The sequence below is a fragment of the Erpetoichthys calabaricus genome, chromosome 5, assembly GCF_900747795.2.
Source record: "Erpetoichthys calabaricus chromosome 5, fErpCal1.3, whole genome shotgun sequence".
NCBI classification, from domain to species: Eukaryota; Metazoa; Chordata; class Cladistia; order Polypteriformes; family Polypteridae; genus Erpetoichthys; species Erpetoichthys calabaricus.
In genome coordinates this window covers 242,899,906-242,927,867 of record NC_041398.2, presented here as the reverse complement: position 1 = coordinate 242,927,867, position 27,962 = coordinate 242,899,906, and the positions used below count along the sequence as shown (strand labels likewise).

At 45.3% G+C, this 27,962-nt stretch overlaps 2 protein-coding genes across 3 annotated transcripts in view; one reads left to right on the top strand and one right to left on the bottom strand.

The window, feature by feature from the left end:
• Nucleotides 1–17,480, top strand: part of tmem184c (transmembrane protein 184C) — a 66,606-nt gene extending 49,126 nt beyond the window's left edge. The window contains exon 10 of the mRNA XM_028802714.2: nucleotides 11,220–17,480. Coding sequence (XP_028658547.1) covers nucleotides 11,220–11,527 — 308 coding nt within the window. The 3' untranslated portion in view covers nucleotides 11,528–17,480. The remainder of the gene's footprint in view (nucleotides 1–11,219) is intronic.
• The window catches only part of prmt9 (protein arginine methyltransferase 9), a 131,691-nt gene that overhangs the window by 18,761 nt on the left and 84,968 nt on the right, over nucleotides 1–27,962 (bottom strand). For both annotated transcript variants that reach the window (XM_028802710.2, XM_028802712.2), the window contains 2 exons: nucleotides 27,333–27,455; nucleotides 22,985–23,244 (listed from right to left, as the gene is read on the bottom strand). In XM_028802710.2, the coding sequence (XP_028658543.1) occupies nucleotides 22,996–23,244; nucleotides 27,333–27,455 (372 nt within the window). In that variant the 3' untranslated portion in view covers nucleotides 22,985–22,995. The remainder of the gene's footprint in view (nucleotides 1–22,984; nucleotides 23,245–27,332; nucleotides 27,456–27,962) is intronic.

Sequence of the window (27,962 nt, the reverse complement as noted above, 5' to 3'; positions counted from 1 at the left end):
TTCGTAACTTGCCTACTTCAGGTCATTTGTAAGATTGGCTTTGTATACAAAACATTTCTTAATCATGACAGTAAAAGTGCCAGTGTGTGTCTTTACCTTATCGCATGACATAAAGGTCTATGAAACAACGTATGGCCTGAAGGACAAAACGTCCAAAAGATGGAAGACAACTGCTTCCCAAAGAAAGCCATCCCGTTACTTGCTTTAGTTTGTGACACCAGAGATTATTTCCATTTTCCAGTAACTCAATTCACATGCACTTACTTGTTATCAGAAAGAAAATAAACTAAAGTGCATTTTTTCTTAGCATATTCATTTTCTTCTCGCATGGAAGAGGAGGTCCTTCAGAAAATTGAATTCTGTGGGAGCCGGCGCCTCCTTGTGGATTCACAGAGTACAACAGCTAGCTGGACTATCGGCACATTCAAGTCAAACGCATTCACGCTGGCACGGCAGTTAAAGTCGTAGTTAGGAAATATTAGCGGTACAAGTAAACAGAAATTACTGTAGTAGTCGTCTTGCCTGAACAATGAAGAGTAGGATTGTGGGACTTCTACATGCAGTTGGCTGCACCAGTGATGATTTACGAGTCTCCTAAAATGTGAATACTTACGCAGTTTGTTTTTTTGTGAAAGATCTGCATAATTAATTTAGACCACTGGGCAGAGATCTGTTTTCACTTTGACATTACAGTCTTTTTTTCTTTTGGTGTCAAAAAGCCAAATCCTCTTTGATTCAATGTGGTATATATAAAATAAAATGTGGAAACTTCCAAAGGGTCTTAACTACTTTCTGTAGGCCCTGTAATTCAGGTGTCAATGGCAGAAGTAGTTCATCCTTGGCCACCTTGTCAGTGAGAGTTGAGTCTTTTTGGCATCTGAAGTAGGGTGCATCCTGAATAAAGATGTCAAACCTTAACCATCTCTGGGGACATCTTGCCAGCAATATAATAATTCTTTCTTTGCATTTATATAGCGCTTTTCTCACTACTCAAAGCGCTCAGCAATTGCAGGTTAAAGGCCTCACTCAAGGGTCCAACCGAGCAGAGTCCATATTGGCATTTACGGGATTCGAACCGGCAACCTTCCGATTGCCAGTGCAGATCCCTAGCTTCAGAGCCACCACTCCGCCTTAACAGCCACTGCTCCGCCTTAATATGAGATTTTACCCAATTCTCCCAGTTTCACTACAGCTTCACGTCTCCTAACTAACAACTGAATAGGAGTGTGGACCATTAATCTGTCGCCAATTTGTTGCTTTCAGTCTAAAAGGCCGGGTTTTATCTTTGATATAAACTAGATGTGCTACCCCTCTAAAACAGGTTGAAATCAGAGTAGTCCTCCACGTTGTCGTTTGCAGTGCACCATACGTTGCATGTGTCTCTGTTACACGCCATTTGGTGTGGGATTCGTAAAAGCAGTGTGTTCATGTTTATGACTCGCCATCTGTTGGAATGAGAAATGCACTGCATTTTATTACTAAAAAAATGCTTGTGATGCGCGATCTTTTGGATGTGATTTTCATAGGCTGCGTGGCTCCAGTTTCCTACGTGTGTGGGTTTGTTTAACTAAGAGTGTTCGCCTTGCTAGCTAAAAATCGTTTAGTTGAAATACACTGCCCTGTGTGTTCTGACCCAGAGAGAGAGAAAGAGAGAGGTCAAGAGCTCACACTGATACAGCGCATGACCGCACCCACCACATGGCAAACCCCCTTAAGATCCCAGATTGGGACCCGAGTGCTGCCATGTGACGGGTGACACCTCAGCACCACACTAGTTCAGATGGAATGGCACAGAGTGAGGTTTTTTTATGGTGTCTAAGTGCTTGGGCTTTGTGCTCCTCCTCCGCTTAGACGCCCACCTGGCACCCACTTTACTGAACACGAATCAGGGCCTAAGCAGATCAAACACTTGCATTCAGCTCTCCTGCACCCTCTTCCAATGTTATTCTTCTGTTTTCGCAAAATCAGTTCCAGGGTTCGTTCTTCATTCCTCGTGGTCGTGGCTGTAGCTGCCAATTCTGCAACCACACCCCCAGGTTTTCCCCTGCAGGTTGGAGGGTCTACTTGCAGGGCTGGATGCAGATTAACGTCATACCCAGGACGGAGCAAATTGCAGGCTAATAAGGGCCTTGCTCAGGGGCCCAATGGAGTAGTCACTTTTAGTGTTCCGATTACCAGTGCAGATCCCTATCCTCAGAGCCACCACTCCGCCTTTACCTCTGACCCAGCAGTCGAGTAATGATTAGCCCACCCTCGCACTGTTTATCAGTGATGGACAATAACTAGGGCTGGGCAAGTTAACGCATTATTAATTAACACTGACAATTATTTTATCGTGCGTTAATGCAGTTTTTGTTATTATTATTTTGAAAGCCTCCGTCTCACTAGCAATTGATAAGAAATCAGCGATCTTCTTGTTGCAGAGCTTTTTGATACGCTTTTGCTACAAGGTGAATCCAGCAGGGGGCGCTGGCTCCCTTGTTGGAATAAGTTCTTTTATAATTGTGATGTGTTACATAACCCGAAACTATACAGATCCATATTACTAACCGAGAATGGTAAACCGGATATGGAAGCAGGTACATGCCCGTGGACGCAGGAGACATAGTGCGCAGGCGCCTACAGTGCGATCCACTGAGAACGAAAGAGACACGGCTCAAAAGCGAACGAGCTCAACTAACGGAAATAAAAAAGTACTCACAGAAACAACAAACACAAGAGGCGTCGACATCCCGCCCCACAGTCAAACCAGAGAGAGTATACAACGCGCTTCTGAACTAAATGGCCACATACACAGCATAGGCCACGGAGGCCCCAAAGGTCCGAAAGGCGCAAGCGCCTACAACGCGCTTCTAAACTAAACCTCCACACTACACAGCATGGTCCGGGTAATAAGAATAAACGAACTCTCCGTATTAAACGTACGGCATCCTCACACGTCCAAACCATATAGCCTCGATTAATAAACGCAGGCACCTACAACACGCCTCTCGAACAGCAGAGGCAAATGATAAACGGCAAAAAAAGGAACGACAAACAGCTGCTAAACAATTCCGCCAATTAGCTGACAACGCATTCTATCATGAATCCACTATTAACCCTTTAACCGCCAACTCCCTAAATATTCCCCAAGCCAGGCGAAATCTGAACAATTTTCGTTTTTTTACTTTTTTACATTTTTTTTACATTTTTTACATTTATTCAAGCAGTATTGACCACTAAATGTTGTGCAAGTTGCCAGTGTATACACGAAATCTATAAATGTAACCTGAATTCTCAGCTAAGCAAAACATCTTGATACCAAAACCGTGCCCTTTTCAATGGTAGATACTGTCGAAACTGTAAGCGGCCCTTCCACGACAATAAACTTTCATCAACTGCAACTGACGGTCCTGGCATGTAGGGCAACTGAAATGCTTCAAATAAATGATCAATCAAAGGACGTAGCTTGAACAAGTGGTCGCGGTTTGGATCTTTCTTATCTGGCTCGTTTCTGTTGTCATTCAAATGAAAGAATTTCAGCAGCAAAGAGAATCGGTTACGTGTCATGACAGCTGCAAAAATAGGTGTTGCATACATAGGATCTGTAGACCAGTACATCTCAATATCTGGTTTTCTGATTATTCCCATCAACATCAAAATCCCAATGAATTTTTTCATTTCGTTTTCATCAGTGTCAAACCAAGCACGAACATGGGAATGTGGAGGTAAATTGGGATTTTTCTCAATAAACTGTGCTGCATACAGATTTGTCTGATGAACAAAATGTCTGATCAAATCAGGTGACACAAACAGCTCATAAAACTGCTCAGCAGTGTAATTGTTTACATCAACAATAAAGCCACACGTTCCCTCAAATGAATGCAGAAAAGGTAGTTCACCACGGGCAGCAGCCCAGCTGAGATGCTGGGGATACACCCACTCAGCGCCGTCATCCGATGCGTCTTCATTCACAGTATCATGCAGCGCACGTTGCTGCTCATCACTGTCGCTAAAATCTTCTTCAGAACTGCTACAATCATGATCAGAACTGTCCAAAATCGCCTGCAAAGCCTCACTTGAAGTCAGTTTACGTTTCGCCATATTCACAGCTGTTACATGCGAATCACGTCACATGACCGGCCAAAACACCCACAGACTTGTCGAAATACAACGTAGTAATAATACCCACGCCAAACCGTCAGTTATACTACTTGCCAGGCATTCATATAACCACAGGCAAATGTGCCGGATAATTCCGGCAGTATGGCGTTAGCAATAAAACAACGGTGCCGGATATATCCGGCAGAGGGCGGTTAAGGGGTTAATGAAAATTCATTGGAATTAATGAATGTCATCTACATTCATTGTCATTCACATAACTTCCCTGAAGAAACAACTGGCAATACAACTAAAGTGTTTACACGTTGTTGTCAAAAGGGTCAGGTTAGACTGCCTCCTTTAGATGAATATCCTGAATATCTACGGAAGCTTCTAACTAACAATGTACCCGAAAGTAAAACCTTTATGGACTGCATTACATCCTACAATAGATCATTTGCTTTTGCATCTACCGGGTTAAATATCGGCGCCTACACCTCGCCTCTCAAACAGCAGAGGCAAAAGATAAACTGCAAAGAAAGGAACGACAAACAGCCGCTAAACATTTCCGCCAATTAGCTGACAACGCATTCTGTAATGAGTCCACTATTAATGAAAATGCATTTGAATTAATGAATGTCATCTGCAGTCATTGTCATTCACTTAACTTCCCTGAACAAACAACTGGCAATACAACTAATGCGTTTACACGTTGTTGTCACAAGGGTCAGGTTAGACTGCCTTCTTTAGATGAATATCCTAAATATCTATGGAAGCTTCTAACTAACAATGTACCCAGAAGTAAAAACTGTATGGACTGCATTTGATCCTACAATAGTTCATTTGCTTTTGCATCTACTGGGGTAAATATCAGGCCACCAGCTGGCAATGGCCCATACTGCTTTCGCGTATGTGGACAAATATTACATCGGATTAGAACAGTGCACCCTCAACCAATTACCCAACACCAGGGGTTGGCGAGCGAAGCGAGCAGGGGGCGGAGCCCCCTAGTATATAATAAAAGGCAATACCCCTCCTTTAGCGATACGGTGGTAAGAAATCACATAGGAGAATTTAGCTTTCTTTAATGGCGGTTTATGCAGCATAACAAGACGATGGAATCCAATGGCAAGACCCCAGTTCGGGAGTGGGAGCTCGATGTATACAGTCTGCCGTTTTCATCGCTGCGTCGGAAGGATTTTCCGGCTTGGATGACGGCATCTCCCATCTGTCCGTCGGCTTCAAAGGTGTGCTGGGCAATGTTCCAAGGCTTTATACTCTTTCTTCATGTGCGGACCCTCGCTTAGGTAAATCATGCCATTCCAAACAAGGAAAGAAGATCCAATGCCACGCTGACTCTGTCATACAGAAACAGTACAATGCCCATCTCACAGTTTGTCCTTAACTTGTCTTAAAAACTTACCTAGCTGTTCTTACACTGTTCTAGGTTCTTCACCACCTATGGGAGGGGCCAAGGAGGTCGGGTGCAGTGTGAGTTGGGTGGTGGCCGAAGGCGGGGACCTTGGCGGTCCGATCCTCGGCTACAGAAGCTGACTCTTGGGACGTGGAATGTCACCTCTCTGAAGGGGAAGGAGCCTGAGCTAGTGCGCGAAGTTGAGAGGTTCCGGCTAGATATAGTTGGACTCCCCTCGACGCACAGCTTGGACTCTGGAACCAATCTCCTTGAGAGGGGCTGGACTCTGTACCACTCTGGAGTTGCCCCCGGTGAGAGGCGCCGAGCGGGTGTGGGTATACTTATTGCCCCCCAACTTGGAGCCTGTACATTGGGGTTCACCCCGGTGGACGAGAGGGTAGCCTCCCTTCGCCTTCGGTTGGGGGGACGGGTCCTAACTTGTTTGTGCGTATGCACCGAACAGCAGTTCGGAGTACCCACCCTTTTTGGAGTCCCTGGAGGGGGTGCTCGAGGGCATACCTTCTGGGGACTCCCTCGTTCTGCTGGGAGACTTCAATGCTCACGTGGGCAATGACAGTGAGACCTGGAAGGGCGTGATTGGGAGGAATGGCCCCCCCGATCTGAACCCAAGCGGTGTTTTGTTATTGGACTTCTGTGCTCGTCACGGATTGTCCATAACGAACACCATGTGGCACCAGGACACCCTAGGCCTCAGTTCGATGATCGACTTTGTGGTCGTGTCGTCGGACTTGCGGCCACATGTCTTGGACACTCGGGTGAAGAGAGGGGCGGAGCTGTCAACTGATCACCACCTGGTGGTGAGTTGGCTTCGATGGTGGGGGAGGATGCCGGTCAGGCGTGGTAGGCCCAAACGTGTTGTGAGGGTCTGCTGGGAACGTCTGGCAGAGCCCCCTGTCAGAAGTAGCTTCAACTCCCACCTCCGGCAGAACTTCGACCACATCCCGAGGGATGTGGGGGACATTGAGTCCGAATGGGCCATGTTCCGTGCCTCTATTGTTGAGGCAGCTGACCGGAGCTGTGGCCGTAAGGTGGTCGGTGCCTGTCGTGGCGGCAATCCCCGAACCCGTTGGTGGACACCGGCGGTGAAGGATGCCGTCAAGCTGAAGAAGGAGTCCTACAGGACCCTTTTGTCCTGTGGGACTCTGGAGGCAGCTGATAGGTACCGGCAGGCCAAGCGGAATGTGGCTTTGGTGGTTGCTGAGGCAAAAACTCGGGCGTGGGAGGAGTTTGGGGAGGCCATGGAGAACGACTTTCAGACGGCTTCGAGGAGATTGTGGTCCACCATCCGGCGTCTCAGGAAGGGGAAGCAGTGCAGTGTCAACACTGTATATGGTGGGGATGGTGCGCTGCTGACCTGGACTCGGGACGTTGTGGGTCGGTGGGGGGAGTACTTCGAAGACCTCCTCAATCCCACTAACATGCCTTCCAATGAGGAAGCAGAGCCTGGGGACTCAGAGGTGGGCTCCCCCATCTTGGGGACTGAGGTCACCGAGGTGGTCAAAAAACTCCTTGGTGGCAGGGCCCCGGGGGTGGATGAGATACGCCCGGAGTTCCTCAAGGCTCTGGATGTTGTAGGACTGTCTTGGTTGACACGCCTCTGCAACATCGCATGGACATCAGGGACAGTGCCTCTGGATTGGCAGACCGGGGTGGTGGTCCCCCTCTTTAAGAAAGGGGATCGGAGGGGGTGTTCCAACTACAGAGGGATCACACTCCTCAGCCTCCCTGGAAAAGTCTATTCAGGGGTCCTGGAGAGGAGGGTCCGTCGGATAGTCGAGCCTCGGATTCAGGAGGAACAGTGTGGTTTTCGTCCTGGTCGCGGAACAGTGGACCAGCTCTATACCCTTAGCAGGGTCCTGGAGGATGCATGGGAGTTTGCCCAACCAGTCTACGTGTGTTTTGTGGACTTGGAAAAGGCATTCGACCGTGTCCCTCGAGGAATCCTGTGGGGGGTACTCCGAGAGTATGGGGTACCGGCCCCCTTGATAAGGGCTGTTCGGTCCCTGTACGATCGGTGCCAGAGCTTGGTCCGCATTGCCGGCAGTAAGTCGAACCCGTTTCCAGTGAGAGTTGGACTCCGCCAGGGCTGCCCTTTGTCACCGATTCTGTTCATAACTTTTATGGACAGAATTTCTAGGTGCAGCCAGGGCGTTGAGGGGGTCCGGTTTGGTGGGCTCAGGATTGGGTCACTGCTTTTTGCAGATGATGTTGTCCTGTTTGCTTCATCAGGCCGTGATCTTCAGCTCTCTCTGGATCGGTTCGCAGCCGAGTGTGAAGCGGCTGGGATGAGAATCAGCACCTCCAAATCCGAGACCATGGTCCTCAGCCGGAAAAGGGTGGAGTGCCCTCTCAGGGTTGGTAGCGAGATCCTGCCCCAAGTGGAGGAGTTCAAGTATCTCGGGGTCTTGTTCACGAGTGAGGGAAGAATGGAGCGTGAGATCGACAGGCGGATCGGTGCGGCATCCGCAGTAATGAGGGCTCTGCATCGGTCTGTCGTGGTGAAAAAGGAGCTGAGCCGCAAGGCGAAGCTCTCAATTTACCAGTCGATCTATGTTCCTACCGTCACCTATGGTCATGAGCTATGGGTAGTGACCGAAAGAACGAGATCGCGAATACAAGCGGCTGAAATGAGTTTCCTCCGCAGGGTGTCTGGGCTTTTCCTTAAAGATAGGGTGAGAAGCTCAGTTATCCGGGAGGAGCTCAGAGTAGAGCCGCTGCTCCTCCGCATCAAGAGGAGTCAGATGAGGTGGCTCGGGCATCTGATCAGGATGACTCCTGGACGCCTCCCTGGTGAGGTTTTCCGGGCACGTCCAACCGGGAGGAGGCCAGGACACGCTGGAGGGACTATGTCTCCCGGCTGGCCTGGGAACGCCTTGGGATTCTCCCGGAAGAGCTAGAAGAAGTGGCCGGGGAGAGGGAAGTCTGGGCATCTCTGCTCAAGCTGCTGCCCCCGCGACCCGACCTCGGATAAGCGGGAGACAATGGATGGATGGATAGCTGTTCTTATATGGTGAACTCCTATGTGCTAAATCTGACTTTGTGTTAGCTGTACATGTGATTAGAAAGGAAAAGTAGATTTTAAAATATCTGCACAGAGCACAGTGGCATATTAAACTTATATTATGATTACAGAAGGACAGTTAGCTTTGTTGACTTGACCTCGATTCCCTGCGCGTGCCTGAGTAGCGAAGAGCAAACGGCTTCTAATATGGCAGGTGGAGAGACACCAAAGTGAATGCTCAAAGCAAAACTTTTTTCCTATTATCGCTGAATTGGACTCTGATTTGTCGGACTCCGATTTTGGTGCAAGTGATCTGAAGATGTAGGTCAAAAATGAAAGTGAGGTACTGGCATCAGCTGATTGTGGTGCCAAACACATTTGTGTAGCTGATGCACCGATGGCAACGTTCGCCTGGGAGGACAGACACAATGACAGGAGGTACAAACCATATTGGGTCTCACTGCAACTGCCACATGCGTGCATCCGTCTTACAAAGACAGCGGCCCACCGTGCATTCCTGCTGGCCGTCGAGCCGCCACAAACTACAAACAGGCGCCCACAGCAGGCAGCAACAGACGTTTTATGTTGATTTATGTGTGAAGCCATCGCTCTATGCGCTTTTAATTTGGAAAAATATTAATCCTCAAAGAGAGTTGCTACAGAACACAAACTGTTTATGCTGCTCCCTGATAAAAGAAAAAGTTTCTGCTGGTGTCTGTTCAGATCAAAACGAAAACCGATTTAGAAATGTGAACTTGCTGTTGCTCGGAAGGTGCTTGTTATAATGTGATCATGGCTCTGGATTCTAATGAGGGTAACGATAACAAACTCGATAAAACGTTAATGCCCTGGCAGTGGCAAATAGCTTTGGATTTATATTTGATTTGATTACATTACTGTTTAAGTTGAGATTTACAAGAAATATTTTAACTGCTACTATAGCCATTTGAAAAAGTTTGGGAACCGCTCTCAGCCTGCATAATAGACTCTCCTTTTAACAAAAAAGATAACAGTGGTATGTCCTTCATTTAGTTGTATGAAATTAAATCAAATGTGAAAAACTGGCTGTGCACAAATGTGTGTCCCCTTGTCATTGTGCTGATTTGAATGCCTGTCACTGCTCAATGCTGATTATTTGGTGTGATGAGCTCGTTAAGCCTTCATAGACAGGTGTGTCCCATCATGAGATATAAAGGTATTTAAGGTGGTCAATCACAAGTTGTGCTTCCTTCCCTTTGACTCTCCTCTGAAGAGTGACAGCATGGGATCCTCAAAGCAACTCTCCAAAGATCTGAAAACAAAGATTGTTGAGTCTCCTGGTTTAGGGGAAGGCTACAAAAAGCCATCTCAGAGGTTTAAACTGTCAGTTTCTGTAACTGTAAGGAATGGAATCAGGAAATGGAAGGCCACAGGCACAGTTGCTGTTAAACCCAGCAGGTCTGGCAGGCCAAGAAAAATACAGGAGCGGCACATGCGCAGGATTGTGAGAATGGTAACGGACAACCCACAGATCATCTCCAAAGACCTGCAAGAACATCTTACTGCAGATGGTGTATCTGTACATCGTTCTACAATTCTGCACAATTTGCACAAAGAACATCTGAATGGCAGGGTGATGAGAAAGAAGCCCTTTCTGCACTCACACCACAAACAGAGTCACTTGTTGTATGCCAACGCTCATTTAGACAAGCCAGATTCATTTTGGAACAAAGTGCTTTGGACTGATGAGACAAAAATGGAGTTATTTGGTCAGAACAAAAAGCGCTTTGCATGGCGGAAGAAGAACACCGCATTCCAAGAAAAACACCTGCTACCTGTCAAATTTGGTGGAGGTTCCATCATGCTGTGTGGCTAGTTCAGGGACTGGGGCCCTTGTTAAAGTCGAGGGTCAGAGGAATTCAACCCAAATTCTTCAGGATAATGTTCAAGCATCAGTCACAAAGCTGAAGTTACGCAGGGGTTGGATATTCCAACAAGACAATGGCCCAAAGCACGGTTGGAAATCTACAAAGGCATTCATGCAGAGGGAGAAGTACAATGTTCTGGAATGGCCGTCACAGTCCCCTGACTTGAATATCATCGAAAATCTATGGGATGATTTGAAGCAGGCTGTCCATCATATTGAACTGAACTGGAGAGATTTTGTATGAAGAATAGTCAACAATACCTCCATCCAGAATCAGACACTCATCACAGGCTATAGGAGGACAGCGTCTAGAGGACAAAAGGAGGCTCCACTAAGTATTGATGTCATATCTCTGTTGGGGTGCCCACATTTAGGCACCTCTCTAATTTTGTTATGATGCATATTGCATATTTTCTGTTAATCCAATAAACTTAATGTCACTGCTGAAATCCTACTGTGTCCATAAGGCATGTCAGATATTAAAAGGAAGTTGCTACTTTGAAAGCTCCGCCAATGAGAAACAAAAATCCAAAGAATTAAGAGGGGTTCCCAAACTTTTTCATATGACTGTATGTAAAGGGAAAACCGCTATTAAAAAGCACCTTTTTTGTTTAAAGTGTTTGAAAACCACATACACGCAATACACTACTTTTTAGTTCATTATTGAAATTTGCACATAATAATGTGATTGTCATAAATCTCAGCCAATCATGTGATTAATTGCAATTTAAAAATTTTAATTGTTGCCTAGCATTAAAAATAACGCTAAATAATTTGTCTTTTTTTCCTGTTATTAGGAAGAACAGTCCTAGGCCGTCCAAGAAAGATGTATTTTGCAGAGGAACAGGAGAACAATGAACATACTGGCCTTTTGTCTGGCGGCGGCGGAGGAGGAGGAGGCCCAGATTTGATCACAGATACTACTTCCATGCCACCCTCGCCCACTGGTCGCTATCAAGGGTTTGGACAGACCACGGTGACGCCTCACTCTTTATCCGCACCAGCGGGCTTCTCCAGGGACCCTCGGAATGAAGATGACTACCTGAGTTCACCTTCCCGAGGGGCCGGCGATTTTGATGATCAAGATAACTGCACAATTCCTTAACTGACTTCATTATAGAAGTAAAATGCTAAAAACAAGCCTTCTGTTTTGCAAAGTGTCCCTTTTCCCTCACCAAGCCTTCACCTGCAGGAATCCTCATGACTGGAGATGTCGTTACACACAGAAGTCATTGAAAAGTGACGTATTTTACTCTCATCAGTTATCAAGTTGCTCTTGACGGTTCTTTCTAAATGGCTATTAGTGTCATGCGTACCGACGTGCACAGATAGCCAAAGACCAACAGATTGTAACTCTTTTGTCATTACGTATTTACAGCATGGGCGCCTACATGTCGCTAACAAACTCTGTTACAGCAGTGGCTTAAAATGGTGAAAGGCCAAACAGTAAAGAGACGCTCCGCTCCCCTCTCCTGCAGCCCCCCAGGCCATCACTCAGGTGAGATACAGGAGTGCTTTGCTCCCAATGTTAAGTGACGGTTTCCCCAGAACGGTTTTTATTCCATGAGACGACCCTACCATCTTGCCAAGTAGTCAACGTCTGGCAGGGTTAGGCTGCCCATCCATCAGTTTTCAGACATGCTTACGTTCCGTTGAGGGACTCTGCAGCGGGCATGCCAACTGTGCACTAGGATTAGCAGAGACTTCCCAGAATGAGACAAAGATGTGTCCCCCAGCATCAGTGCCATTTCGACTAGTCTTCCAGAATACCCTTTTTTTTTTTTCTTCAAATTGTCACTTTGTTTTGTGTGACGAGGGACGTTCAAAAAATTTCCGCACCTTTTAAGAATTTCAAATACAAATGTCATCACTTTTCTGCATCGTCACCTTCCTTTGCAATGTAATTTTCCCAGAGCGTCATACCAACTTCTTAATGCCATCAGCAAAAAATGTTTTTGGTTGGCCGCGTAGCCACTGATGCACTGCTGCTTTCACATCGTCGTCATCATCACATGACGCGTCGGGAACAAACGTCTAAGGGCTTGGGCGTTATGCTCCTCTGTCAGTTGCTTAGGCCCCCACCTGGCACACACTGTCATGAATCTGGGCCTATGTGGGCAGATCCAACACTCACATCCAGCTCTCCTGCACCCTCTTCTTCTGTTTTCACAAATCAGTTCTTTCGTCATTCCTTGTGGCTGTAGCTGGACGGCCAGAGCGTGCTCTGCATCCGTCACACTAGGACGGCCATTTTTGAACATTTCAATCCACTCCTAGATGACTCTAAGAGAGAGAGAACTTGATCTCCATGATGAGCACACGTGCAGAGATGAATTGGTGCTCCCGGCACACCTTCTGCCCACATGACAGAACGCTCTTCCTCTTGGGTGCAATTTCTAAGTTTCGCAGCCATCTTCACCACAGGGTGACAACTCTTAAACTAAACTGCAAGGGCTTGCCAGACAGAACGAGTCACATGACACGACTCTCAGACACGACCAATCACTAACTCCTCCCACCTTCACCGTTTCTAACGACAATATAAAAATGCGGAAACTTTTTGACCGTCCCTCGTATTTTAAGGAATCCAACACTAACACTTGTGTCGTCTTTGGGTCTGCTTATCGCTCACCCGTGGCCCCGACCAACTGTAATACAGTTCCAGCAGTAGAAGAGCACACAAGCGCAGATGTTCAGATTCCCCTTTGTTTTAATTACTGTGGCCCTGACATTTTGAGATCTGGACTCTGACTCGGGCCCCTTCAAGACACTCGTGTCGTTGTGTGGCTTTGTTTTCGTCCTTCAGATCACCCTGTCGGTAGAATACAAATCTTCTCCCAGGGCACAGACCCCCCTCAGAACTTTCCCCTCTCCCTTGACAAGCAGGCTTTGCGGAGATGCTCCCATTGTTAGGTGTGTCTTCACCCAACCCCGTCTCACTCTCTTCATCAGTGAGTTTACATCTCATGTCCCAGTCTCTCGTGTTCGGACCAACTCTTCTGGACCAACATTTGGCGTAAGCGGGAGGCTTACGTTACTTGACATCTAGCTGGAGGGGATTGTAAGACTTGATGATGAGGGCAGTTGCTGATCTCGTCGACTGAAGATGTCAGATCGTACAGCTAGACATTGCAGGGCCTGATGAATTACTTGACCCTGGGACGACTTGCCAGCACAGTTTCATCGCCAGTGCACCCCTTTTCCTGTAACGTGCTTTGCCTGACAAAGCCACTGCTGTGCGAACGCTTCCCGGGTATGGCGATTTGAGCCACAATCTCCCTTTTGTTTCCATACTGTCATAGTGCTTAAACACGAGACATCAGACAGACGGGCCTCTCGTCTGTTTGCGAGGTTCAGTCCTCTGTATTCCTCATTGCTACACTGGACCTCCAGCTAAGTACTTGATTGTCCTCAACTCTCACACACACGCCGACGACTGGACACGTTTTGTTTGGTGGGCATGAGTCGCAAACTGTTTGGACCGAGTCGCTGGGTTTGTCCGTCTACATGACTGGCGTTTATGGGAACGGGCCGTGACTACATTTAAACTTGAAAATAGTTGTTTGAGTCTTTAAACTTGTCTTCTCTAATAACATTTTAGCTTAATTCTGCCTCCTAGTGTAATAATAATAATTCTTTACACTCATATAGTGCTTTTCTCATTACTCAAAGCGCTTCACATAGGGAGCGGGGAGCCACTTCAGCCACCACTAATGTGCAACATTCACCTGCACGATGTGACGGCAGCCAATATCGCTCCAGTACGCTCACCAGACATGAAAGATTAGGTAGAGACGGGATGAGGAGGGTCCCTGAATGTCTAGGTTGTGGTGGGCAATTTAGCCAGGACATCAGGGCAGGACCATCTTAACAGCATTATAGGCCCCCAGAGAAAGCTGCGCACTGGGGATCCCTACCTATACAACCACAACATTTATTGCTGTAGCACATTTTCATACCAATGATGTCGCTCAAAGGGCTTTACAGGGTGAAGAAAGAAAAAAGAAAATATAAAAAGTAATAGTTAACATAGAATAAAAGTAAGGGCCGATGGCCAGAAAAAATTCCAGATGGCTGGAGAAACAAAACAAAATCTGCAGGGGTTCAAGGCCACGAGACCCCCCCAGCCCCCTCTAGGCATTCTACCTAACATCAATGCTCTCAACCAACTCACAACATCCATAGATTAGCGTGGCGCGCAACTGCCAAGCATGCCCATGCGTTAAGATGGCCCTGCATCAGGATACTCCCTACTCTTTACAAAGGGGTCTTTAATGATCACAGAGAGAGTCAGGGCCTCAGTTTTATGTCTCATCTGAAAGACGGCGCCATTTTAATGGCATTGGGATCCATACAGAGACCACAGGGTAAGCGCCCCCTGCTGGCCTCTTTCAGCCCCAACCCAAGCTTTTCCTAGGTGGTCTCTAATCCAAGTACTGGCCGGGCCTGAACACACTTAGCCTCGGGTGTCTCTCCAGTTTGAAAGTTCAGTAGCCTGTAATAAGTCACAAAGTCGTCTTTGCTATTTACACTCAAAAAGATGAAACCCCACAGCCCCATCTGGACTGAGCTGATTCGCCTTTCCAGTGTCACAGATGCATTCTGGGATTCTTAAGCCTGTTCGGCTTGTTTTTCATTTCAAGTCCTTAATAATTGAATTGCGTTACATGGCTGCCAGAAATCCGTCATCTTCCTAATTTGAACACATTCAAGCTACGTGACATGCTTAGGGTGACACGGTGAAGACTGAAGGTGTGAACAGTGGGGCCTGCTGTCCGATTTGCATTCCTTTAAACTCGCACCTCATCGAATGTAAGCACGAGGTTATTCAGAAAAGCACAAATGTTTGAACACTCAATGTCACATTACAAGTGCCACTATTAACCTGAAAGTGTCACTTTCAGGTGGACATATTGAATCGTCCCAATCCTAGGGAGCTGCTGCACCCTGACTGGCATCACATCTAACTGTCCACTGAGCCCCGCTGATGGCCATTTTAGGATGGGCTGCTCCTCCCGACGCATTCAATCTAACGGCACCTCTTGAGTTTCCAGTACAGTCATCTCTGATGTTTGTGGTGGTCCCCCATGCATTAGTTAGATAAACTGTACTTTATTTGTCCCAAGAAGGTAAAGTAATTTTTTTATGGCAACTCAAGAAATATTACAACAAAAAACAGCAACCACCGCCCTCAAATACATGCTGAGAAAACATCCGACTTAACTAACTATAAGGAGGGCCGTCACCGTGAGCCATTATGAAGGCCCCAGCAGCGTTTCTTGACACACTGCTGGTGGCTGACACTACAGTAGAGTGTCACAGAGTGGGTATCCCGCGTTGTTCATAATGGCCGTAAGTTTTATCTTCATGCCCTGTTCCACTACCACCACCACTGCATCCGGAGAGCGCCCCTTAATCAGTTGTCTGGATTGGGTGGTTCTCTGCTACCAGCTGAGCCCACCATACTGGCCACCACAGCGCTGTCACTACTCACATTAAGGAGCACAGTCTCCTAAGGAGAAAGTCTGCTCTGCCCTTTCTACTGTACCTCCTCTCTGGTACGAGAGCAGCCCAGACTCTCATTGATTTGGACTCCCCATGCACACCACCTCCACATCCACTCCCTGAACTGTGATTGGTCATACAGACCAGTTTACCAAAGATGTCACCCCCCCAGAATTATCGGTCAAGCAGCCATCTTCACGTTTAGCATCCCAAAAATGATCCAATTTTGCCGTACCATTTTCAGGTTGGCCGTTCTTCCGTTGCATTGACGCGAGTGTGAAGTAGAGGAAATCTCTGCCGCCTCCTGAACGAACAAGCAACATGCAGCCACCCCATGATAAAGCCACCATAACCAGTATGTGTCATGGATACACTAGCAGTTACCAGGTTCATTCATTTGCCAGAAGAGCAGCAACCGGGCGCAGGTCTAGAGGGGACACAGGTGTCACAGCACAGACAGAAGTCCATCTCACAAAATGGCCCCTGGGATTCTGCGTTACGTAGCTTCCAGAAATCTATCACATTCAGGCTATGTGACACGCTTAGGGTGACACAGTGAAGACTCAGCTCCAATCTGAAGGTGTGAATGGCGGGGCCTGCTGTACGATTTGCATGCCTTTCAACTCTCACTTCATCTAATTTCCGTTTCCACGTCTTCACAAGGTTGTTCAGAAAAGCAGAAATGTTGGAACACTCGATGTCACATTACAAGTGTCATCATTGACCTGAAAATGTCACTTTCACATGGACATATTGAGTCGTCCCAATCCTAGATCCAGTGTGTGTGTGTGTGTGCGTGTGTGTGTGTCATGGATACCCTAGCAGCTACCAGGTTCATTCATTTGTTAAAAGAGCAGCAACCGGCCGCATGTCTAGAGGGGACGCAGGTGTCACCGCACAGATTTCTGGGATTTGATGACAGATATCCATCTCACAAAATGGCCTGGGATTCTGCAGGAAGAATTCAAGCCTGTAGGCCTGGGAGAAATATGTTTAGCTTGTGCTGCCATAACCTTTGATAGGACCAGCCGAGGAGAGGGTGTGTGGGTAGTCGTCCTTGCTCTTTACCGTTGGGGAGCAAGATCTAAAAACAAAACCTGAGAAACTCAAATTCAGAACTGACTAAAAGCTGCCCTGACCTCATTTACTTCTTTGCTGTCTGAAGCCATGATGGGGGGGGCTGCTGGTGTGTACAACACTCCTATGACAATGAAATGAAAAGAAATGCAGCCACACATTTGCCATTCCGACGCATCCCGCGCCATTTCAGTTTTAACAACTAAGAGGCCAGAGACATCCTTCAGATGTGACTTGTCGGTTTTCATGCTTTCTGCAGCAGCTGTCTGTGTCGCCGTGTTCTGCCTTAAATTCACTTCTGTTTTCTGCAGCAAATTTAAAAAAAAAAAAGTCTTAAATGTGCAATGAACTGATCGTAGTGATAATGTGGTAGAGCAAAATGTCGACAGCGATGATTACGGAGTGTGTCTCAATGGCCTTCGGGTGTACATATTTGACATTTTACTGAATAAATTTAATAAAAAGCTCCCGCTTGACTGCTGTGCCATTTGCGGTTTTCAAATTTCGATTTTCACACTTGTCCGTCCAGCTTTATCCTGAGCAGAGGTGTGGGGAAGCTGGAGCAGGGCAGGAACAATACCGGGCCGGAGTGTCCTCCCCCCTGATACCCCCATTCATTTTTGTATAGTGCCTTTCATTGATTAACGACCCGGAGCATCTGTTATGGGTAAAATACAAATTAACAACTTTATTAATTACACTGGCCGGCCAAGAGTTTGTTTCCTGAACACTTTTAGGTGTATGCTGATCACAAAAGTCACCTTTAAATTTTCGTAACAGTTTTCTGAAGTAGTTTCTTTTTGTGATTTAGGGACAATACCGGGCCTGGGTGTCCTTCCCCCTGATACCCCCATTCATTTTTGTATAGTGCCTTTCATTGATTGACGGCCGGGAGCATCTGTTATGGGTAAAATACAAATTAACAACTTTATTAATTACACTGGCCGGCCAAGAGTTTGTTTCCTGAACACTTTTAGGTGTATGCTGATCACAAAAGTCACCTTTAAATTTTCGTAACAGTTTTCTGAAGTAGTTTCTTTTTGTGATTTAGGGACAATACCGGGCCTGGGTGTCCTTCCCCCTGATACCCCCATTCATTTTTGTATAGTGCCTTTCATTGATTGACGGCCCGGAGCATCTGTTATGGGTAAAATACAAATTAACAACTTTATTAATTACACTGGCCGGCCAAGAGTTTGTTTCCTGAACACTTTTAGGTGTCTGGTGATCACAAAAGTCACCTTTAAATTTTCGTAACATTTTTCTGAAGTAGTCTCTTTTTGTGATATCCTCTCATAAGTGTGTATGTACGGGTTTGGGAATATGAAAGAAAAAAAAAAATTACTTCCTGAAACTTGAGTCTCCTTCAAAGTCCTCTCTGTCTCTCCCTGTGAATGAATAAACTCGTCCCAACGGTTTTTCCTACTGGTGGAAACATTTTTGGAATCACTGAAGAGGAAAGTCAGCCAAGGCCTGCAGAGATTTTTCTTTGACTTCCTCCACGGTACAAAAATGCTTTCCTGCGAGTTTTTTTTTTTTTTTCATATGTGGGCACAAGAAAAAGTCGCAAGGAGCAAAGATCAGACGACAAGAACTCCCAAGACACACCAGGCATTTTGGAAATCTCTTCACTAGTCTGACGACGATCTTCGTAAATTGCATTGTGAACTTTTTCAAGATTTTCGTCATTCCTAATAGTGGAAGGTCGACCAGATCTTAGTTGGTGATATTTCCCCTTGTTTGAAACGCGCAAACCACTCGTAGACCTGAGTTTTACTTAAAGCTTCCTCTTTAAAAGCAGTTTCAAATATCACTATGGTTTCAGCTGTCATCCCTAAGAGAAAACAAAATTTAACACAGACTCGCTGTTCTTTATGATCACCTATCACAAAACTCGCAGAACACATTTAATAAGCACCTAGAAAAACTGACAATGGCATACGAACAATACAGAGCAATGCCACTCGGCGGACTGGCACAGAATACTGTTAAGTGTGCCACACCTAGTGATGAAATTCACAACTAAGTCGAGATTGGGTGCCAGGTACAGAGTCCGGTTATTTTTGGGTACCCCCTCGTCTACAGTACAACTGTTGTGGATTTAAAACTGATGTCAGGAAGCCCTTCTTTATGCAAAGAGTTGTGGGAGTCTGAAACAAACCTAAGAAGATTCTGGATGAGATGCTGGGACAGCTGAGCTATCCGCTAAACAAACGGGTGACAAATGGACTGAATGGCCTCCTCATCGGTCAGATTTCTTGTGTTATATGGTGCCTTTCCAAATCTATCTGAGGAGGCAGCAAAAAGAACTCAAAAAGACCTGGATGAGCTTCAGAACACCTGGAAAATGGAGTTTAGCATAGAAAAGTAGAAAGTGCTACATGTGGGCAAAACATGGCACCGTGTGACTGAACCCCCCTGAAGGTCCCACATTCATCTATACAAACAATATTCCACAAGTTCAAACACCACGGGACCACCCAGTGATCATACCGCTCAGGAAGGAGGCGCATTGTGTCTCCTAGAGAAGAATGGACTTTGGCAAGAAAAGTGCAAATCAATCCCAGAACAACAGCAAAGGACCTCGTGAAGATGCTGGAGGACACAGGAAGACGAGTATCGATATCCACACTAAAATGAGTCCGATATTGACATCACCTGAAAGGTTGCTCAGCGAGGAAGAAGCCACTAGTCCAAAACATGTGGATGGATGTTAAGTCCGACCATCAAACTCACTGCTTGACATAATGGGGGAAAATCCAAAGGAAATCAGCCAAGACCTCAGAAAAAAAACAATGGAGGACTTCCACAATTCTGTTTCAACTCTGGTAACAATTTCCAAAAGCCTGAAGGTTCCACGTTCATCTGCACAAACAATAATCCACAAGTTAAAACACCACGGGACCACCCAGCGATCATACCGCTCAGGAAGGAGGCGCATTGTGTCTCCTAGAGAAGAACGGACTTAGTCAAGAAAAGTGCAAATCAATCCCAGAACAACAGCAAAGGACCTCGTGAAGATGCTGGAGGACACAGGAAGACGAGTATCGATATCCACAGTAAAATGAGTCCGATATCGACATCACGTGAAAGGCTGCTCAGCGAGGAAGAAGCCATGAAAAAGCCAGACTGCAATTTGCAATGGCACACACCTTCTGGAGAAATGTCCTCTGGTCTGATGAATCCAAGATCAAACTCTATGGCCATAATAACCAAAAGGGTGAGCTTTGCAAGTTAAAGAACACCATCCCAACAAAACATCAAGCATCAGGGTGGGAGTGTCATGTTGTGGGGTGGGTGGGCCGCAGAAGGGACTGGTGCACTTCACAAAATAGATGGCGTAATGAGGAAGGAAAATGATGGAGTTACACAGCAGCGACATCTCAAGAGCTCAGCAAGGATGATGAAGTTCACGTCACCAATGTGTCTGCTAGATCAGGGGGGGGTCGCCAACTCCAGTCCTGGAGGACCACCGTGGCTGCAGGTTTTTATTCTCACCCTTTTTTTAATGAGTGCCTTGTTTGTGCTGTTAATTAATTTCTTGTGAATTCTCATTTTCATTGACTTGTTTTTTAAGGTTTGTTCCCCTGAATGTCTTCATCGCTCCTCTGAGTTGCTTCATTTCTTTCCTTAAATGGCACCCAAAGAGAAATGAAATGTGAAGTGAGGGAGCCGACAGAAGAACCAGGGTCTCAGACTCCAACCAGCTGCTTAATGAGGTGCCGATTCTTGTCGTTCGTTAAACTCGTTCTTTAATTCCATGGCTTGTTGCTGCTCTCGTGGTGCAGTAGCAGACATTTCTGAAGTTGTTGATTTTCTCTTTTCTAAGAGCAGTGTTAAAATGTTTTGTGGACCTGAGCAGATCCGACATTCCTGAGACCTTCACCTTTTTTCATTTTCGGATATCGTGTGATGGTCACAGTTTGCTGGTCCTGTTTTGGCTCATTTTCTATCTCATGATTGTTTGGCTGCTAATTAACTCTTTGAGGGCTGATTATTTTTCCAAAAGCAGACAAAGTAATGGTTTCACACAGAAAGCAACATAAAACATCTGTTGCTACATGCTGTGGTTGCTGTTGGCACATGTTTGGCATCTCTGGAGGCAGTGGCTGCACGGGGGCACCTTAATGGCCAGCAGGAATGCACAGTGGGCTGGCTGCCTTTGCACAGCTGGTGGGCGGTGGTGGCAGTTGCAGTGTGACACAATATGGTCTTGTCATCATAAGCGGTGGTCCTCCTAGGCGAACACAAACGTGTTCAACACCACGATCAGCTGAGGCTGGTACCTCACTTTCGTATTCGATGTGCAAATTTGCATCAAATTTCAAACGTCTGACAAGTCAGAGTCCGATTCAGCAATAATACGTAAAACGTCTATGACGTATTTAGACTCCCGCAGGGAATCGAGGTTAAGCTACTTAACTTTCCTTCTAGCAAAGAAAGTCAAACTTAAAATGTAAAGGCGAGTTTTGTCGCAGTTTGCAGCTGATTACCATCCTCTACCCCTGAATTTCGACAAAAGCTGACATCAGCCCTGAAAGAGTTAAGGAAAAAGGAACAATGAAGGGGTTGGCGCAGTGGGTAGCGCTGCTGTCTCACAGTTAGGAGACCTGTGGGTTCACGTCCCGGGTCCTCCCTGCGTGGAGTTTGCATGTTCTCCCCGTGTCTGCGTGGGTGTCCTCCCACAGTCCAAAGACATGCAGGTTAGGCGCATTGACGATTCTAAATTGTCCCGAGTGTGTGCTTGGTGTGTGTGTGTCCTGCGGTGGGTTGGCACCCTGCCCGGGATTGTTTCCTGCCTTGTGCCCTGTGTTGGCTGGGATTGGCTCCAGCAGACCCCCCGTGACCCTGTGTTCGGATTCAGCGGGTTGGAAAATGGATGGATGGATGGAACAATGAAGGGGTCTGAGTCAAATAAAATGAATGCAAAAGGAGTTAATTAGGAACAGAAACAGGTCACTCGTTAAGAAAAGAGTTAGAATGAAAACCGTCCAGGACCGGAGTTGGAGACCCCTGTGCTAGATGGACAAGGACCCCAAAGCAGACCTCCAGAGTTGTGGCAAAATGGCTTAAAAAGACAAGAAGGTTGAGGTATTGGAGCGGCCTGACCTCAGTCCGATTGAACTGATAAAAGTGTGTGGAGCAAGGAGGCCTACAAAACCTGTCCAATGTTCCACCAGTCCTGTCTGGAAGATTCCAGCACCTCCATTGTAAGAAGCTTGACTAAGGAGATCCAAAACGTTTATTAATATTTGGTATGGAGTTGCCTTTAAATTGTATAAAGTAAACTTGTGACCCTCTGGTCTGGGAGCATTATGGGAAAAAAATGACTTTCGCCCTGCACAGAGCAGACGTCTTTATGGATCTGCGGGAAGTTAGAAAGTGAACTTCAAAAGAATTGTGGATGGAAACGTCAGACTTCAGCTGTTAAGTGATGACATGACGGAGACAGCGACCTTAGCATTTTACACAGACCAGTGAAACACGCAGACCTACAGTCCTACTGTATATGATTTGCATTTTATTATCTCACATTTTTTAATTTCCAGAATGTTTCAGGGCTTCAGACCAAGGTCAAAGTTCGTGTTCGGAGTCATCGTGTGACAAATAACGGGCTTCTGTACATACAGACAAGTGAAACGTGTGGACTTCTGATTCTAAAGCAAACTGGACGGAAAGCCAACTAATCAGACTCGACGAGCTCTCGCACCGCCACCAATGGTGAAACTGGAAGTTCTGGTCCATCCACTCCTTCCGAGAAGGCCTGGTACTGTCACATGACCAAATGTGTGGAGTAGACTGGAAATCTCTGCACCGAGACTCGGTAATAACTTGTGTGTCATTCATACCGTGACACGTCAGAAGCTGCCATTTTCTACAAAACAGTTTTAATTTTTTTCTTAATTGACAAAACAAAAAAAATTCTAGCAGAAGGAAGCCGAGCTTCAAAGAATCAGAAATATTGTGCATTTGTACAAACCGTAAATGGTTCTACAGAAATGCTCCTCCAGGGTCTCCGGTCTCCTGCCGCCGAGCCGTGATCGAGATGCTGCTCTTATGGTGGCAAACACACAGCACGACGCGGTCACCTTCTCGCACTTGGATGGGCTCGTTCAGGAGGGCGGCCGCTTGCTTCCAGTGGGAGTCCTTGGCCAACGTGCTCGAGCAGATTTCGTCATCGAGGTGGACGTCGTACCAGAAGGGCACCGCGGTCACTCGTCCGGGAGCACAGACTCGCACCTAAAAGTGGCAGAAGAAAAGAACGCTGTGAATTGGCACTTTGGATAAAACTTTTTCCCGAACTGAAACCAGAGAAGTAAAATGTCACGACGTTTAGAGACCAGGCTGGGGCATCAAGGAGTGAAATGCAGCAAAACCACAAGGGAAGGACACCAACTACAACACATCACCTCATCACGTCAGGCCAGGAGGAGCAACAGACAGATGAAGAAGGACCTTCAGGCCTCAGACGGTTCTCCTTGTAGATCTCTCTCTGTTGTCCATTAGAGACTAAACTCCATGACCAGGATTGGCAACTGACCTCCTGCTAGAAATCCTCCTCTTTTTCGCCTTGAATTTTCTGTGGTGAGGATAACTGTGTCACTCAGCCCCAATATTGACAAGTGGTCTCGTGGAACCAGACGTGATTCCTCACAGGTGGCGCAGTTTTAAGTGCTGCTACTTTGCAGTAAGCACATTGTGGGTTCTCTTCCTGAGGTCCTCCCTGTGTGGAAGCGCTATATAAATGTAAAGAATTATTATTATTTGTCTGGGGACTAGCCATTGTGGCGGACCACCGGGAAACCTTGATGGTGGAAGGACCTGAGGAGCTTGTTCAAGACATTATCTCCCCCGGAATGCTAGAGGGCAGTCCCCCTCCCCAGCTTGCAGTGGGGCGACGGGTTTGGAGCATAGAAGATCAACCCTACTGAGGTCCGTGGGCGCCTGGACATTTGCTGAGCCCTGATGGACAGCACCTTCCACTACACCTGGAAATGTGCTGCCGCAAGAAGCTCATGGGACACCTGGAGTGCTTCCGAGCGTCCTATAAAAGGAGCCAGAGTCGGGAGGAGGGGGACGAAGCTTGCTGGGAGAGGAGTGGAGATGGAGAAAGAGAGAAGAAAAGGACTGGGCTTTGCTTAATTGTACTGTGCACGGAAATAAAGTGTGCTGTGTGGCAAACTCGTGTCTCTGCCTGTCTGTGGAGGGGTTGGGGCGGCTGGAGCACCCCTGGTGGTCCACAGCATCAAAAAGTGCACAGTGAATGGTGGCAAAAGGCCCCCCAATTCCTTCAGTCCATGCATTTTAAACCACTGCTGGGGTATCAGAAAGACACTGAAGAAAAGACTTGATGCCAAGGGAAAATAAAAAGCTAAAATTTCTGTTAATCTATTCTGGAGCTCAGCAGCAGAAGGTAACAGAAGCTTAGCAGTTAATTTTGCAAGTTGTAATGGAGATGGAGAGATGGACAACACGTAGACCACCACACGTTTGAGACGTGCCTCTGTCTGTTGTGAGATCTTCCTGTCATTTTAACAACTGCATCACTAAATGACAGAACAACAGCAAATCAAGTTCAGACAATCAGTGTGCTCTGTGGATATTAAACGTGTTAAAACGTTGTGGCCATTTTGTCACAATGTTTGCATTTCCAATTAGACACTCAAGTTAACTTCCTTCAGTTATTCGTTTAGATGTGCAGCCTCATCTGTGTGCCTACTGGTGTCGGTAGGCAGATTTGTTGATTTGATAGATTTTAGTTTTAGTATAGTTGGTAGGATTACATAGCTAGATAGACAGACAGATAGATGTGAAGGGCACCATATAATACTTAGATAGATGGATAGAGAGAGAGACAGATAAAGCACTATGTGATAGATAGATAGATAGATAGATAGATAGATAGATAGATAGATAGATAGATAGATAGATAGATAGATAGATAGATAGATAGATAGATAGATAGATATAGTTTTTTTTTTAAATGACACGTGTATAAACTATTTTACAATCTAGATACACAGATAGATGTGCAGGTAGATAGACAGACAGATATGAAAGGCACTATATAATAGATTTTAGTTTTAGTATATTCGGCAGGATTAGATAGATAGATATGAAATGCACTACATAATAGATAATTAGTATAGTCGGCAGGATTAGATAGATATGAAATGCACTACATAATAGATAATTAGTATAGTTGGCAGGATTAGATAGATATGAAATGCACTACATAATAGATAATTAGTATAATTGGCAGGATTAGATAGATAGATATGAAATGCACTACATAATAGATAATTAGTATAGTTGGCAGGATTAGATAGATAGATATGAAATGCACTACATAATAGATAACTAGTATAGTCGGCAGGATTAGATAGATATGAAATGCACTACATAATAATTAGTATAGTCGGCAGGATTAGATAAATAGATAATTAATATAGTCGGCAGGATTAGATAGCTAGACATGAAATGCACTACATAATAGATAATTAGTATAGTCGGCAGGATTAGATAGCTAGACATGAAATGCACTACATAATAGATAATTAGTATAGTTGGCAGGATTAGATAGATAGATATGAAATGCACTACATAATAGATAACTAGTATAGTCGGCAGGATTAGATAGATATGAAATGCACTACATAATAGATAATTAGTATAGTCGGCAGGATTAGATAAATAGATAATTAATATAGTCGGCAGGATTAGATAGCTAGACATGAAATGCACTATATAATAGATAATTAGTATAGTCGGCAGGATTAGATAGCTAGACATGAAATGCACTACATAATAGATAATTAGTATAGTTGGCAGGATTAGATAGATATGAAATGCACTACATAATAGATAATTAGTATAATTGGCAGGATTAGATAGATAGATATGAAATGCACTACATAATAGATAATTAGTATAGTTGGCAGGATTAGATAGATAGATATGAAATGCACTACATAATAGATAATTAGTATAGTCGGCAGGATTAGATAGATATGAAATGCACTACATAATAGATAATTAGTATAATTGGCAGGATTAGATAGATAGATATGAAATGCACTACATAATAGATAATTAGTATAGTCGGCAGGATTAGATAGATATGAAATGCACTACATAATAGATAATTAGTATAGTCGGCAGGATTAGATAGCTAGACATGAAATGCACTACATAATAGATAATTAGTATAGTCGGCAGGATTAGATAGATAGATATGAAATGCACTACATAATAGATAATTAGTATAGTCGGCAGGATTAGATAGCTAGACATGAAATGCACTACATAATAGATAATTAGTATAGTCGGCAGGATTAGATAGCTAGACATGAAATGCACTACATAATAGATAATTAGTATAGTCGGCAGGATTAGATAGCTAGACATGAAATGCACTACATAATAGATTTGTTTTAGTGTAGTCAGCAGGATTAGATAGATAGACAGACATGAAAGGCACTGATAGATAGATTTTAGTTTTAGTATAGTCGGCAGGATTAGATAGACAGACAGATAGATGTGAAGGGCACTATATAATACACAGATAGATGGATAGAGAGCCAGACAGATAAGGCACTATATAATAAACAGATAGACAGACAGAGATATGAAAGGCACCGTATGATAGACAGACAGATTTTAGTTTTAGTATAGCCGGCAGGATTAGGTAGATAGATGTGAAGGGCACTATATAATAAATAGACAGATAAGCCACTATATAATAGATAGGTAGAAAAGGCACTATATAATAGATTTTAGTTTTAGTATAGTCGGCAGGATTAGGTAGGTAGATAGATGTGAAGGACACTATATTAGATAGATGGATAGAGAGACAGACAGATAAGGCACAATATAATAAACAGATAGACAGACACAAAAGGCACTATACGATCGATAGATAGATATGAAAGGCATTGTTTGATAGATAAGACAGACTAGTTTTAGTATAGTCGGCAGGATTAGGTAGGTAGATAGATGTGAAGGGCACTATATTAGATAGATAGAGAGACAGACAGACACACAAGGCACTATATGATAGATAGATTTTAGTTTTAGTATAGTTGGCAGGGTCAGATAGATGTGAAGGGCACTATATAATACATAGACAGACAGACAAGGCACTATATAATAGATATAATTCAAGTGGCAACATCCTTTGTGGGAAATGTGTTAAAACATTCAATTGAAAGGAAATTAAGAGCCAGCCCCTTGAGTCATCCTGTATGCTAGAAAGCCGACTGAAAGACTTAATATTTACAGTTTAGTTCTGCTTGAAGATTTGAACCCACGGTGGTTGCCTTCCTTACCGTGACTTCTCTGCTTCTGCAGTTCGAGCCAGGATACATCAGGTCCAGGGAGAAGAGCTCTACTGGTTGACTAAGGTGGACAGATGGCAGCGTTGTTAAATCCACAAAGATGTGAACCGGTACCTGCAATTGAGAGCTCATTTTGTAAGAATGCTTTACAGTCACAGAAATAACATAAATAACATGCGGCGACCCACTTAACCCACTTCAGAGTTGTGGAAGGCACCAGACAGGAACAAACCCTGGACAGGATACCAATCCACCTTTAAAACATGCATATCCTACTCTGTCCAGAAGTGTGTCAAAGAAACGTGATGGGGGCTCCTTGCACCAACAGTAATATGCTTGCATAGTGCATCACTTTGAGTGGGCCTGCCAAGTACACCCACGTCTTTTCTTTTTAATTTTCTTCTTTGTTCAGACCAAAGAGTGCGTATCGTCACACAAGTGCGTATGGGAGGCAGCTAAAGAGCTCACATGAAGGTAATTCCATGCCAGCCCAGGAGGTGGCAGTGTGCGTTAATCCGTTCTCTCTTTCCACTGCAGACCAGTTACTGGAAATTCTTCCTGGCCCTGATGATGTCACTTCCAGTCCCTGCCCTGATGATGTCACTTCCTCTGCCTTGCTTT